At 36.8% G+C, this 15,984-nt stretch overlaps 1 protein-coding gene across 1 annotated transcript; it reads right to left on the bottom strand.

Moving 5' to 3' along the window:
• Positions 1–6,600: 6,600 nt before the first annotated feature.
• Positions 6,601–13,711, bottom strand: LOC104227931 (uncharacterized). Its single transcript, XM_009780311.2, has 3 exons — positions 13,050–13,711; positions 11,174–11,254; positions 6,601–7,463 (listed from the first exon to the last, which is right to left on the bottom strand). Exons 1-3 carry the CDS (start codon positions 13,465–13,467, stop codon positions 7,045–7,047), a joined length of 918 nt encoding a protein of 305 aa, XP_009778613.1. The 5' UTR covers positions 13,468–13,711; the 3' UTR covers positions 6,601–7,044.
• Between the last annotated feature and the right edge of the window lie 2,273 nt (positions 13,712–15,984).

The raw sequence follows: 15,984 nt of genomic DNA, 5'->3' as shown, positions 1-15,984 counted from the left end.
GACACAACTCCTAATCCCTCAAGCTAGGGTTAGACCGAACACTTACCTCGAACTTTCACGGCCAACTCAAGCCTCAAATACCGCCTTTACTTTTGAATTTGACTCCAAATCAATTGTATCTAGACATGATCGACTTAATAACATCAATAAACGCTAAACAATCCAATTCCAATGCTTAATGATAACTTTCCCATCATTCTTCCCAAAAAGTCAAAAAATTGACCCCGGGCCCGCTTGGTCAAAACACGAGGTTCGGACCAAAATTCGATCACCCATTCACCCACGAGCCCGAATATATATATTTCATTTTGAAATCCGACCCCAAAACGAGGTTAAATTCCCAAATAATCAAAAAACCCTAACTCTACCCAAATCCCTAATTTTCTATCCTTAGTCTCATGTTTTAGGACTAGAAATCTAGTGGGTGTTGATAAAAATGGAAGGAAACAAGCTTAGGATTACATACCTATGAAGCTACGGTGAAGCTCCTCTTCAAAAATCGCCCAAGAGGTGTGGAGAAGATGAAGTTTATGAAAAATGGTGGAATTCTCGTAATACATTCTGTTTTTTGGAACTTAAAATAACCGGGTGAATTTGGTCTATGCGTTCGCGACAGGCTCATCGTGTTCGCGATGAGCTAGGCCTGAGAGACCTTCGCATTCGCGGAGAACTAACTCCTCGAGCCTTCACGTTCGCGTCCAGGTGGTCGCGTTCGCGTCCGGGTGGTCGCGTTCGCGTAGGTATAATACCCCCTTCCCAGGCTCATAAGCTATCGCGTTCGGGTATGCTAGGTCGCGTTCACGAAGGGTATCACCCCTTAGCCTCGCGTTTGCGAAGAAGAAATTTGGCACCTGGGAGATTTTCCTTACGCGTTCGCGAGTGTGCCCACGCGAACGCGAAGAGAAAAATCCCTGGGCACTGAACAACAAAAACCTACAACTTTTATGAGTTCAAAAACCTTCCGAAACACACCCGAGCCCTCGGGGCTCCAAACCATACATACATACTAACTCAAAAATATCATATGAACTTATCCGTGCGATCAAATCGCCAAAATAACATCAAAAACATCGAATTAAACCTCAATATCAATGAAATTTCTCAAAACTTCTTTGAACATCAATTTTTGCATTTAAGGTCCGAATCACGTCAAACGAATTTCATTTCTCACCAAACTTCACAGAATTATCTTAAATCACATATAAGACCTGTACCGGGTGCCGAAACCAAAATACGGGCCCGATACCAACATGTTCTAATCAAAATTCATTTCCAAATCCTTTAAACAATTTCAAAAAATAATTTTTCTTTAAAAATTCATTTCTCGGGCTTGAGATCTCGAAATTCGATTCCGGGCATACGCCAAGTCCCATATTTTCCTACGGACCCTCTGGAATAGTCAAATCACGGTCCGGGCCCGTTTACCCAAAATATTGACCGAAGTCAAATTAATTCATTTTATAGTCAAAATTTATCATTTTTCACAGATTTTCACATATAAGATTTCTGGCTACGCGCCCGGACTGCGCCCGGAAATCGAGGTGATGCTAAAAGAGGATTTTAACGCATTAGAACGTAGAATTCAATTTAAAAACAAGTGATGACCTAAAACAATCATATATTTCTCTGAGTCAATTCCACCACCAACCATTAAAAAGCCTCAACAATTAGCACATCCATCGATATTATCTCTAAAATTGTAGCAGCAGCAGGTTTTCCATTGACAACCATCAAAAAGTTTTAAAACTTTGAATTCGATATTCGGGTTTTACGAATTTTTGATTTGTTTAGAGTGGATGTTCTTACAAATGATTGAAAATATCCTTTACAGTTCATATCTCAATTTTGAGGGAAATTGGTTAAGTATGGAGTTGATTTTTGGTAAAATTTCATTGAAACTCGAAAAAGAAAAAGTTTCAGAATTGTATTACGATTGTATGATATTGTATCTGAATTGTATTTGATATATCAATACCTAACACAATTTTGATACAATACTAATACACTTATAATACCATATTATATCAGAATTTAAGTTTAGAGTTGGTTTTAAGTGGACATTTTAGATTGAAACTTGAAGAAGATGAAGACCAAAAATTATATCATAAATTTTTAGAATTTTATCACAGTTGTATCATTATTCTATTTTAGTTGTATCGCAATTTATATCTAACTTGTATCTAATACATCAATACCTAAAATAATACCTGATATATTATTAATAGAAGTATAATACAATATTGTATCAATTTAAGTTTACAGCTAGTTTTAAGTTGTATCACAATTGTATCATAATTTTATGAAAATTCTTAGGATTATATCAAATTTGTATCTTAATTGTATTTAATGCATCAATACATGAAATAATACTTGATACAATTATAATACAATCTTGTATCAGAATTATATCAATTTTTTTAGAGTAGTAACATGTATATGTATAAATTTTTCAGATTCCCTGTGATTTCTACAATGGATCTTCAAAATTGTGTAAGAATCTTTTTAGAGAAAATGTCACAATACAAAAAATAAGTATTTCTTTGGTGTGGATTTCTTGTGGTTCCAATCCAATGGCGAGTATGACTTCATTTTTGCTTCCAGACTTCGTTCGTCCATTTGCATTTTTCTTGTGGCTTCTTGTACTAGTAGCAAAAATCTTATATTGGGGTTTCTGACATATTGAAAGAAAAATATGGTGAAATAATATTGGGTTAAATTTGCTTCGAGATCTGCGTAGAAAAAGAGGGAGAGAGGGAAGTAGATAAAAAAGAAGAAGAAAGGATATAATTGAACCTTAATTGAAAGTACTAATAATGGAGTGTGAGCTTTTTAAGGATAAATGTATACATTTGTAAGAAAAACCTTGATAATGTTTGAGAACTATAAAACCTAGAGAAAATAGATAAATTGGTTCATATTATAGGAAAAACTCGATTCTTTTAATTGCACGTGAAGATTTTGTTTACGGTAAAGGTGGACTACCCCTTAAAAACTAGTATCCTCATGTTTAGACACAAATCAATATCCATCAAAAGACAGGAAAAGGAAATATCGAAATTTAGAGTTGCCAATAAGCTTAGAAAGAGTAACGTTGCTTTCATCGGATACAATTCTCGTATTATCTCTTTTAAATTTTCATGTTTGTTTTAGATCCTCGTATTTGCACGAGTAATGATAAAAAGAGATAGATATGATTTTTATGGTTGTACTAATTATAATGAATACTTATGGGAGGCAGGGATTAGCCTCATGCAAATATGGAGGCAAGGATTAGCCTCATGCAAGTAGGGAGGCAGTGATTAGCCTCATGTAAATACGGAAGCAAGGATTAGCCTCATGCAAGTATAGAGGCAAGGATTAGCCTCATGCAGATGGAGAGGCAGGGATTAGCCTCATGTAGGTATGGAGGCAGGGATTAGCCTCATGCAAATGTGGAGGCAGGGATTAGCCTCATGCAAATATGGAGGCAAGGATTAATTGCAAAGTTATTGCAGTTATAGCCAAAAAATGCCAATTTGGCAAATTATGGAATAATTTGGTCTTAATAGGACCATAAGTAATAAATTAAATCAAGAAATGCTTTTGAAATCATTTGTAATGCCATTTTGTAATTATTAATTGGAAATAAATTTTTGGGTAAATTAATAAAAATATAGGAAAATTATGGAAAAAATTTAAAACCTCGCTTTGATAAGACCTCATTCCTAAATTCATATGACGGTTCTTTTGAGATCTCAAGATGTTCGACACCTCTTATACTAAAAAACATCATTTAGTATAGCTTTTACAAATTTACAAGAGTAATATTCATTTATTTGATCAGAATCAAATTGAAATCATGTTTTTACATATCAAATGTTGTTAGTTGAGTAGACATTTCGATTGATTTTGTAATGTTCTACAGCCAAATATTTTACATCTTTGAAATCCCAATAGATTCAGATATATTTTCTAAACAACTATGTTTCACGTCAGCAAAATGACGACGTGAAAATTTCGGTGTTTATTTTGTTGTGTTGCATATAAGGGGGTCTAATGGGCCAGATTTAACCGTAACCGGACCGGCCCAGACCGGTTAAAACCAGAAACGGCCTAAACCGGTACAGGGGGCCGGGTGGGGCTGGGTTAATGGGGTAAGGGGTTGGTCCGTTTACGTTGGGGATATCGGTTAACCGGCCCGGTCAAACCCGGTCAATGAATTTTACTATAGAACCAGTTAACCAGCCCGACCCAGCTACTTAATTTTTTTTTAAATATATAGTGGGGCTTTTTTCTGACTGTTGGCAACGGTTTTCTGGCCTTGGAGCCGTTGCCCAACGGCAGATTTGCAAAAATAGCCCATTTTTGGGCTTTTTTTAATAAAAATAAACACTTTTTGTAATTACCTAATTAGTCCTTTGAAAAACTATAAATACACCTCCTCTTCTTCATTTCTTCACTCATCTCTCATTTCTCAAACTCATATTCTCAATTATCATTCTCTCCGTCTTCACCTAAAGTGCAATTAAGTATTTGGCTCTTACTTTTTTTGGAATTTCATTTATCGTATTATTTAATATTTGAAGTTTGAAGTTTGAACAATTGACGCTTCTTCGTGGTAATATTGGAGTTGCGAAATCATCAAGTGTTCAATTTATTGCCGAATTCGGTGTACTCCCTCCAACTCTTTCTCTTATTTACTATTTTATTTGCATATTTAATTTTTGCTAGTAGTTAAATTTTCTTAATATGTTATATGCTGCAAAAAGAGTTTGTAATAAGGTTACTAATCGGGGAAATAAAAAAAGAGGTAGTACTACTACTTCAGCATCTGGTAGTAATTTAAATGACTCAACACATATTCCTGAAACATTACCTGATAATAATATAGATTATGAACAATTACAGAAAAATTTCGGTATAGAAGATAGTGAATTAGAAATGGAAGATGAGATACCACTTGCACCAAGTAGTGCTGGAGCTGGTAGCAGGGGTGGTGATTGTGGTGCTAGTAGTAGACCACCTGTGGCCCCGACTATTAATCGGAGAAAAAGAAGTAAGGTTTGGCGATTTTTTGACGAAATAGAAGGTACTGATAGAGTTAAATGCAAACTTTGTAATGATACTTTTAAACATAAGACTGAAGGACAATTAGGGGGGACTCAGACACTTAGTAGACATATGAGAATTGAGCATCTTATAGAATGAGGATATGATGTAGATGAAAATCAAGCAACTCTAAACCCTACTACTGGAGGATTTATGAAATATAATAAAATGAAGGATTGTGAGGAGTTAACAAAAATGATTGATTTGGATTTCTTTTCTACTCTTTAAATTTAAGAAGAAAGAAAAATATAGGGATGTTGTTGAACAAATGCAAGCAAAATTCAAAAAAATATTTCTTTCCAATTCCTCCGATTTACTTAATTGGTGCTGTTTTAAATCCTTCCATTAAGATGTCTGATTGTCACCAATTAATGAATGCTTTATATATTTATATTGAGATTGGACCAACTGAAACCCCAGATATATATATGTTTGTATGAACAAGCTAAATGATTCTTTACAACCATTATATAATTATTATGCAAATATAATTGATGACGTTGCTCTTAATGTAGGCAATGTTAATCCCACTATGCACTGTACTACTTCTACTACTGTGGATGATGATGAAGACCTTGATAGTTTTAATATTTTTTCTACATTTTCTAACACTCAAACCAGTAGCAGGAACATTGATGAACTTCAATTCTACTTGCAGAAGCAAAAAGAGCCTCACACAAAGGAATTTTCACCGTTGGGATGGTGGCATGAGAATGGAAAGCAATTTCATGTTCTTTCCGCTGTGACTCGACGTGCTGAATGTGCCAATTTCAACTGTTGCATCAGAGTGCATTTAGCCAAGCAAGACAACAACTTGGAGACACTCGCCACTCATTGGGAAGCAATGCTTTGAAAGTTTTAGTATGTTTCAGAGATTGGATTAGATCGGAACGAAGAAATCAAGGATGTGAAGATGTTGATAGCCTAGAAGACGAGGAACTTGAAGATATATTAACACATGACAACCCATCTGAATTTAACACTCCAGAAGAAGGCCAATCTTATCATATTGATTATGAAGAACTTATTAAGGCAATGCAAAACCTTTAAATTTACTCTTTTTTCGTTAATTTACTTGTTGTTAAATGTAAACCTTTCAATTTGTAAGTTTGAATTTTGAAATAAATGTAGCACTTGTAATTTATAAGTGCAATTTTTCCCATCTTCATTGTATTCTTTATATTTTTACTTTATATTAATATAACTTACAATAGTTATACAAAATACAAAAAAGAAAATTAAAAATTACACTAACCGACTCGACCCCTTGTACCCGTAACCCGTACGGTTCATTTTTTTACCCGGATGAACCCGAACCCATTAAACCCTATAAGCCCTAACCCATAACCGGCCCAAATTTGCCTACCCAGCCCAGCCCGACCCACCCGTTAGACACCCTTAGTTGCATATAATCCAAAATAGATGCTATACACTAATGTGTGCTAATTCCAACACGCATATCAAGTAGGGGAAGCAACTCAAAACATTCCTTCCAGCCCTATATCAAAATGGTCGAGAAAAAATATGGTCCACTATAGGAGACTCCATTACTTGTCAATACTGATTTTCTCCCCAACCTACAAGACACAAACACAGTTATGAGAGAGAAAGGGGAGCATGACATCTCTAAGGAACTATTCCAAAATTCAGCATCATCAAGGGCAACTATAAGATTCCAAGGAAACACTACGATCGTGGCATTAGTTGGTCTACTCCAAATCAACTGCTGAGACATTCCTATATGCTTCTCCTTCATACTAACTGTACAATAAACTCTACCAAAATGAACTGATGATGTAGCACTCATGTTCAGTTTAAAAGTTTTGCTGTGCAATTTTGATTGGGCCAGACATCACAGTTAGACTTTTGCACAAAACAGGCCCACCACATATTTCAATCAGTGCTCGATGCATCCAACGGAGAGCAGAAAGTGGAGAACTTGGAGGAGACGTCATATTATTGTCTTTGCCTGCTAGAGTTGGTACGAGATAAAGTTGGTACTTCCTGGTAGTTGTCAGATTCATCCTCTTCGTCCGAGGATAAGAAGGAAGGACCCATCCATGCCTTGAAACTTTCATTCACACGTCTCTCTACATCTGGTGTGACCTCCATTGGATTTGCTTCGAGCATTTCTACTCCAAGATTGCGCCCACTAAAGTCACTTTCATCCAGAATTACAGCAGCTTTTCTTCTTAGAAAGAAAGCAGTTCCTCCATATAGAATCACCAGCCCCCATGAAGCAATTTCGTAACACCAAAACAAGGGCGCTGAGCAGCTGCTCCCTAAAGTGAGAAGGGTTGAACCAAGAAACAGCGCGAGCAGACCAAATACAATAGCAAAAGCAACATTGAGAATTGATAGACAACGCACTCCACCTGTTAAACACAATGGTGAGTTGCTAGACACACATTAATAGGAGATGATATGAATCATTCCATTGCTTCCAATCATCACACGTGCAACTTAGCAGGGAAACAAGAGCATCCTTCCCCCCAGGGCAATATGGTAAGGGGTGAGACAGAAAAACCCAGAAATCTAGCAAACGTATCAAATCATCTCAGCACAAGTAATTCAAAACCTCCTATCACGCATATTAATTGTTTTCCAAAATTCTCCTAAAATAAACTTATTGCAGCCCTAGAATCCTACTTTTGTGGACCTGATCCTGTCCACTAATACTGTTCAAGTCGTTTTACCTTCAGAATGCATTAAAGAAATGGACTCCTTCTGGAGTTGACATCTCACGCTTGCAAACATAGTACTCCTTTATTAATATAGTTAGCAGTTCATAGAACACCAAAAAATGGGAGAGCTGTAAATGGACCAAGTTCATCACTAAAGCTCAACTCGAGTTGTGTGTGTGTATATATTTATATCGTTGGCCCACAGTGCACCTCTGGGGAGTATTGGTCTGCCCATCTACCTTCCTCCCAACTTAAATACTCGAGCTCCAGCTCAACTCCTTTAGTTACTAAACTGTCGAACTTAGTACTGTCATGTAGCTCAATTATTTAACGAGCTACACTATGGAAAACTCAGATCGAGGGAAAACTCAGATCGACTTGTTTAGAGTTTAATACCAAACACCTACCATCCCAACAATTTCCTCCATAGATATAACAGGTAAGTTACTCCTGACAATAGTTTCCAATTCCCCAACCCTAGGTGATTCAGTAAGCAAATCATTGTTTTTATTATGAAAGTGCCGTTTGTAAAGGAGCAAATAAAAAAAATGGACACAAACGAGTTCAAGATCAGTCTCGAAGTAAACTATCTTCACGAATGAGCTCAAACCCAAAACGAACAAGCTGAGCTAAACTCAAGCTCCAATTCCACAAAAACTTAATCTGGCCTAGTTCGACCTCGACTCTTGGCTTGTATGACAATCAAGCTCAAGCCAAGCTCACAGCTTTTATAAGTAGCCTAGTTCTAACCTCCAAGGCTTGCCTTCGCTGGCCTCATTTTTAGCTATACCTATACGGTGTAAGAACATTTATTCGATAAAGATAGTCCTAACAGGTTAAAGTTATGGATTCCTTCTTACATGACCTAATATGCTTTTGAAAAGCTTATAGAAAGTACCACATGTGATATACATTGGTGTATTAAGTTATTAACGTCATACTTGGACTACAACAAGGTTATGTATTGTTTCAGTTATATTCTTTTAATTTTTCAAAGCTATCCATATTCATCTGTAATTTCCACCACCAAAGACATTTCTCTCATCTGGTTCCTTGCGCAATACTAAGAAAGAAAATGACAAAGCCAGCTTACCTAAGACAAAGTTCTAATAGAGATAGTGGTTTTTGTTAGATAGATGTTATTCAAATATCCTATTATTTTCATACTTGAAGAGGAGATTTATGATTCATCAGTTACTCCAAATTCACAAAAATTAAAAAAATAAGAGGTCACCTCTTTACTCATATTAATTACTTTCTACAAAAGAAAAAAAGAACATCAAGAGCTAACTAGACTTCCATGAAGACATGAAAAAAGAGCAGCTTATAAGTTCCGGTACATGGAAAGACCACGTTTTTCAATTTTTGACATGGTTTGAAACGATCTAGATCTACATTGCTCTGGTTAACACCTAAACACTTCCACGGCCAGAGTTCGAGTCATTACAATATTATTCAATCAACCTTAAGCAAATTACTTCAACTCAAAAGCGTAGAACATCACACAAAGTGACCTATCAAAAGAAAAAGAAAAGAACATCTAACAAAGTGTAACACACAGAACATACAAACCTTTATTCATCATCATTCGTTTGTAGTGTGATGGCTAATTTAACAAAAGTGAAAGAAAATATTCAGTACCATTAGTTTTTGCATTTTGAACTGGAAACAAAGCAAACAGACAAACTGTAACCATGGCTTTGCAACTTAAGCTTGCCCAGCCAAAACAATTGGAGTAACTTGACGCAATTTAACTTCAACCATTCAATAAAAAAGCAAAAAGATTGCCAGGTATTCAAGACAACTCAGCAGCACCCTGGTTACCAAACTCATTGAAAAGGAGTCTCTGTAACTCATGAATTTTTTTTTACTGAAAGGACTTGATATAAGGCAAAATTGTAATGAGGTGAGTTGCATTTAATATAACAAGTTTACTGGATTTGAGAACTAGAACACTGGTGTATGAAGCACCTGAAGCATGTACTTTCTTCCAATCACAGACTACAAATGAGTTTCTGTTTTTGACTCAATTGAGTCAACGTTAGCTCAACAGATGATACGCCAACTTCGCCCCAGCAATAATTTTTTCAAGCTATGATTTTAGTCCACCTGCCTTGATTAAACTTAAGTTTAATTTGATCCAATTAGATAAAAAACAAAAAAAGCAAAAACCAAAATAATATACGAATAAACAACTGGACCACATTTTGTCCAACAGATACAAATCCAAGTAGTACCCAAACACATGTTAATATGCTACATGCCTCTTAAAAAGGAATACCAGCTATAAATTATTATTCACATGCTCTAGTGCATCAAAACTTTCCAATTGTCATTTATTCCTGAATTTAGCCTACTCGACGATGATATGGGCAACTTCTCAGCCACTTAAGAAACTACAGACTTCCAAATTCATTAGGGAAGTATGGCCAACTTCTCTCCACTATGACATCTTTGAGAGCCTGTCGCTCCTGTAACTTCTGATTTTTAAACCGTTACGAACTTGCTATAACAGTGGGTTACATAGCTTTGACTTGTAATACTGCAGACAGCTCCTTATTTGCTATCATAAACTTAGAAAACCCCACTCCATTAAGGAAGAAACTGCTGAAAAGGCATCCGTGTCTCACCTCTCAATCTCTTGGATCTAGGATCTTCTTTTGTTCTTTCCTAAGACCAGCCAGAGCATGGACATGCACACCAAACACACAGACAACAAAGTAGACAAAACAGACAGACAAAAAAGCAATTGAATCTGTTTGTAAATCGATGCAAAAAAACATCATTGAAACGACCCAATCTCTGTAGGCATGAGGACACAGCTCAGTTAGACTTTCCATATGAAGTTTTGGCACTTAACCTCTTCAGTATTGTTCTACCACAAAAATTAGAAGCACGAATCTCAACAAGATAGTTCTTTTTACACAACAATAACTAAAACGTCTTACCCCTGAAGGGAAACATGATATCACCCACATATATAAATACATAGAACTTCAATCTTGAAATGTATGAGTCATAAACAAATTTGCTGGGTTCTCCACCAAAAATAGCTGACATCCAAAGTAGTTCTATTTATAAGAGCAGCATTTATTTGCAAGCATCCTAGAGGCAAATACCAATTCTTGTATTTACTCAAGTAGCACTATGCTTAACAGCTTAAGCAGTGAAAAGAGGAAAGATTGCAGGGGGGACAATATAATAGGGTTGGTGCATAGTTCTGGCTTAGAAGGGAAGGTGAGGTAAAAAGGAGGGAATGCAACTCTACAACATCAGCCATTTTCTGGAAGGAGAAGGAAAAGTAAATGCCTTTTACTTCCCTAGCAGTAGCTACAATTGAAGTACTACCCTTATTGGAGGTAACATGAATCATAGGAAAACGAATAATTCAAGAAGCATACCCCTTCTAGAAGCACAATAGTTGTTCTCAACAACCTTCAAGCATCCATGTCTCATCGGAGCAGTGCACGCGACCATAATACCTGCAAATTTTGACGCAATATCATTAAGCAAAAGAGTGACAGTTGTAATCTTCTTCCTCTCTTTTTAAAAAAAAAAAATGATAAATCAGTTACAGTAGTAGTCTTTATACAATTAAACAATTAAAACTGCCAACCCACCTTTTTAGCTTTAACAAGTTCACTTTTTACCCAGAAAAAAAAAATAAACAATTAAAACTGGTAGCAGCCACACTTATGAGCTCAGATGCACAATCCTGTGATTTACAACCCTCATTTCAGTTACAATTGGATGCAAAGAAACTACAGGGAAATGAAAAGGGCAGTACACTTAACCCCAATTTCAGTTACAATTGGATGCAAAGAAACTACAGGGAAATGAAAAAGGAAGTACAATTGCCAAAGAAGTTATGTTTTTACATTATGTGCACATATGTAATAAAACGCTTAATTCTCAGTCATCAATCCCTATTCTTCTCTTCGTATTGACTGATCATTGAACCCAGAGACGATTCACTCTTTGCAGACATTTACAAGATGAGAAGAGTTGAGATCATTCTTACATCTAAAAGAACGGACAAATATATGACACTCCCAACATCTCAAAGTGTGAGGAGGGATTCAAATTTGAAGTGTTTCCATATCTACACACATGCTTGAACAAAAATGGGTTAGTTTTAGCCTCCAAAAAACTATGTCCATCCGGGAAGATTGGTTGTACATCCTTTCAAGAATTTAAACTTTCACCTTTTCATAAGTTCATAAAACCTTCCCAAGAGCGGAAGAGCCTAGGTTCAGTTAGATATTCAAGGACATTGCAATTCCAAAACAGCATAGACTTTAGAAGATAATCTCCTAGTACATCCCCATTCATAGCTTCTAATCATTGCTTTTCCATGTCACATATTTCTTGCAGCTAACTGCAACCAGAGATATCTTTCTAAATTATTTCTACACTTCTTGAACCTTCAAATTATTTGAAGTCCTTTCTAATCCTTTTCATTTTCTAGTGCACATACAATATCTAGGGGAACCATCATCAAGATGACTGCCTAAGTCCTAATGTCAATTAAAACTCCACAAACGAGCAATTAAACGCCGAAAATCACTAATCCAGGCCTAACTCAGATATAAGAGACAATAAAATCACTGACTATCTTATCTGCATAGCTGCCATAGCAGCAGCACTAAAATACACATTCTACTCTTTGAAGGCAACAACAATGTCAAAACTAGATTCGAGCAAAACTTAGTGTAATTCAACCTAAAAGGATATAAATATAAAGCTTGTGCTGCAATACAAGTATACACAACAAGATTTACCATATATTCTTCAGAGCAACTAGTTACACTGCCAAGCCTGCGAAAAAACATATTCTACTCTTCAAATGCAATAACAAAAGTCAAAATAAGGTTTGCTCACTTTACCTCTTATTGACATTGAATAGGTAATATACACGATCACATTTACCATATAATTTGCAATTAGATACACCAAAGAGGCAACGAAATGAAACAGACATTCTACTCTTCGAATTCAATAACAAAAGTCAAAATAAGGTTCGCTCACTTCACCTCTCATTGATACAGAATCGGTAATATACACGATCACATGTACCATATAATTAGTAATTAGGTACATCGAAGAGGCCGCGAAAGTGAAACACACATTCTATTCTTCGAATTAAATAACGAAATCAAAATTAGGTTTACTTCTTATTCGCCCTAAAACGATGAACACATAATAACTACTCGGTGCTAATCCAAGTATACGCGAAACACATTTTCAAACATAAACTTTATTCTCACGTCTCCTCACCTGCAATTAGATATACTGCGGAGACAGCGAAACTGAAGGTGGAAGGAATGAACACAACCATCCAATAGTAATCCACAGTCTCCTGATTCGTTAGGTAAAATGCACCAGGAAAACCATCCGAATCACCAGCACTACCGCTACCACCGCCGCCGGTTCCAGTAGAAGCTATGTTAGTGAAATTAATAGAAAGCGGCTGAATACGATAGTCACCGCAGAACGGGCGGCGAGCAGGATCGACAGGAAAAACTATTTTCAAGCTGATAACAGTGCATACGACAATAGCAAGTGATATTAGGGTTAAAGTGCAGATCGCTAGTGGCCTCTGGAGACGATTCCATGCCTTGTCTTCCTCACGAAGACACTCGTATTCGTGTTTCGGCATGAACGCTTGCCGGAGTGCATCTCCGATTATCGCCATTTTTTTCAACAGCCGTATAAAGGCATATATGCGTATGTATGAAGAATTTAGTGGTGAAATTAAGGGTTTGGAGAACTGAGAGAAGAAAATTATGGAATCGGAAGGGGGAAAATGGAAGTCCTAGGTGGTGGGTTGGGTGGTATGTTCAAAGTTAGTTTGTTGCTTTACCAGCTTTCTCAGGTTAGCACCGTCACGCATATATTTCCTTTTTATAATTTTTGTATTTATTGTTATGAAATAATTTAACACTTCTTTTCCTTGTGGACTTATAAGTATCTATCTTGTGCGTAAAGGTTGCTCATGCTTTCGAGGTTTTTTTAAGTACTCCAGTATTTCTGGAAAATAAAACTAGGAGTCATTTCACGTTATATTTTGACACGTCTTCGTTATTTGCGGAAAATTCTGCCATATGAATATTTTTCTTTCCCAATATTGATACCTTTTTGTACGTGTTTGAACACAAAAATTATAATTTTTGAAAAAAATTAATATTTGAAGTTAAGTTGAAAAATGATATTTGAATATGCATTTTATTTGAATAAATGTTGCATTTTTGTGAGTGAGAAAAAAAATTCTAAAAACTTTTGAAAAACTCATTTTCGAAAAATTCCTAAAAATTTACAAAATTTCATGGACAAACACATATTTAATTTTTATGGACAAATGGGGCCGAATCATCTTTTCTTCTTTCTCTTTGGTCATCAGTGAAGAGATTTCCACTAATTCTATTTAAACAAATAAGGATGTTTGGTCCATTAATAGGCAGACAATTATCGAATGCCGAAATCAATTTCATGCCAACTTTAATTAACAAGCTAATCTCAAAAGTTTTGAGGCATCAAGCATCAGGCACCCGTCTATATTCAATTGAATTCTTTCGAATAGCAATCAACACGTATCTAAGTTAGAGACACAACAATATCACTCTGTAACGACCCGATAGGTCGTTTTGAGCTCTAGTCATTCGGCAGTTTGAGGCCAGGAGCAGCTTCACTTAAGGTATTATGACTTGTACGCATGGTCGGAATGGAATTCTGGGAAGTTCGGAGTTGATTTGGAAAAAGAATTCTCATTTCTGAAGCTTTAAGTTGAAAGAATTGACTAAGATTGAATTTTTGAGTAAACGACATCGAAATCAGGATTTGAAGGTTCCAGCAGGTTCGTATGATGATTTCGAACTTGGGCGTATGCTCGGATCGGGTTTTGGGTGACCCGAGAGGCGTTTTGGCGCCTTGTGGAAGTTAGCATTTTTGGAAGAATTTCATAAATTTGGGTTGAAGTGCATTCCAATGCTATCGATGTCCGTTTGGGATTCCGAGTATGGGAATAGCTCAGTATGGTGATTCTGATATTGGGAGCGCGATCGGAAGTGAATTTGAAGGCCTGTGGGTCATTTTGGAGTCATTTGGCTAAAGATAGAAATTTAAAGGTTTTTGAGGAGTTTGACCGGAAGTGAACTTTTTGATATCGGGGTCGAATTCCGATTCCGAAAGTTAGAGTAGGTCCGTAATGTCAAATATGACTTGTGTGCAAAATTTGAGGTCAATCGGACATGATTTTATAGGTTTAGACTTTGAAAGTAGAAGTTTGAAATTCTAAAGTTTATTAAGCTCGAATTGGAGTGCGATTCGTGATTTCGACGTTGTTTGATGTGATTTGAGGCCTCGAGCAGGTCCGCATTATGTTTTGGGACTGGTTGGTATGATTGGTTGGGGTCCCGGAGGCCTCGGGTCGATTCCGGATGGTTAACGGATCAAATTTGAAATTAAGAATTGAAGTAGATGGTATCTGGTGTAATCGTACCTGCGAGGTTTTGGCCGCAGGTACGGAGCCGCGAAACGGCCTTGGTGTCGCAGAAACGGAAATGGCTGGGCTTGGTTGGGGGCGCAGGTGCGATGCAGCTTGCGCAGAAGCGAGACCTCAAAAGCGGTCATGGGCGAGTTAGCTGAGACTGCACATGTGATGGAAATTTCCGCAGGTGCGGAGCCGCAGAAGCGGCAGGTGGACTGCAGGTGCGAGAAGCGGGCTGGGCAGTGTATTCTTTTAAAAGCGAGGGTTTGGCTCATTTCCACCATTTTTCCTCCATGGGAGCCGATTTGGAGCAACTTGGGAGTGCCATTTTCACCACCAAGCTTGAGGTAAGTGGTTTATGCTAGTTTTGAGTTAAATACATTGATTATGTATAGGTTTTAGCATGAAAATTGGTAGAACTTGGGGTTTAAGGGAAAACCTAGAAAATTGGTATTTTCGGATTTTGACCACGATTTTGGGCATGACATTAAGAGTAAATTATATATTTGAGTTCGTGAGGTTATGGGCAAACTTTATCTTCGAAATTTTTTGGAATCCCGGCACGTGGGCCGAGGGTGTTTTTGTCAACTTTTCGAGCGGAGTTGGGATTTTATATAAATTAAATTGTTATGAGTATTAGGGTGTATTTTCATTGGTTTGCCCGTTATTTGGTTCGTTTTGGAGCGTTGGGGCATCCGTTTGAGTCGTCGGAAGGGGCTTGGAAGC

The sequence above is a fragment of the Nicotiana sylvestris genome, chromosome 8, assembly GCF_000393655.2.
Source record: "Nicotiana sylvestris chromosome 8, ASM39365v2, whole genome shotgun sequence".
NCBI classification, from domain to species: domain Eukaryota; kingdom Viridiplantae; phylum Streptophyta; class Magnoliopsida; order Solanales; family Solanaceae; genus Nicotiana; species Nicotiana sylvestris.
This window is presented reverse-complemented; position numbering and strand designations above follow the sequence as displayed.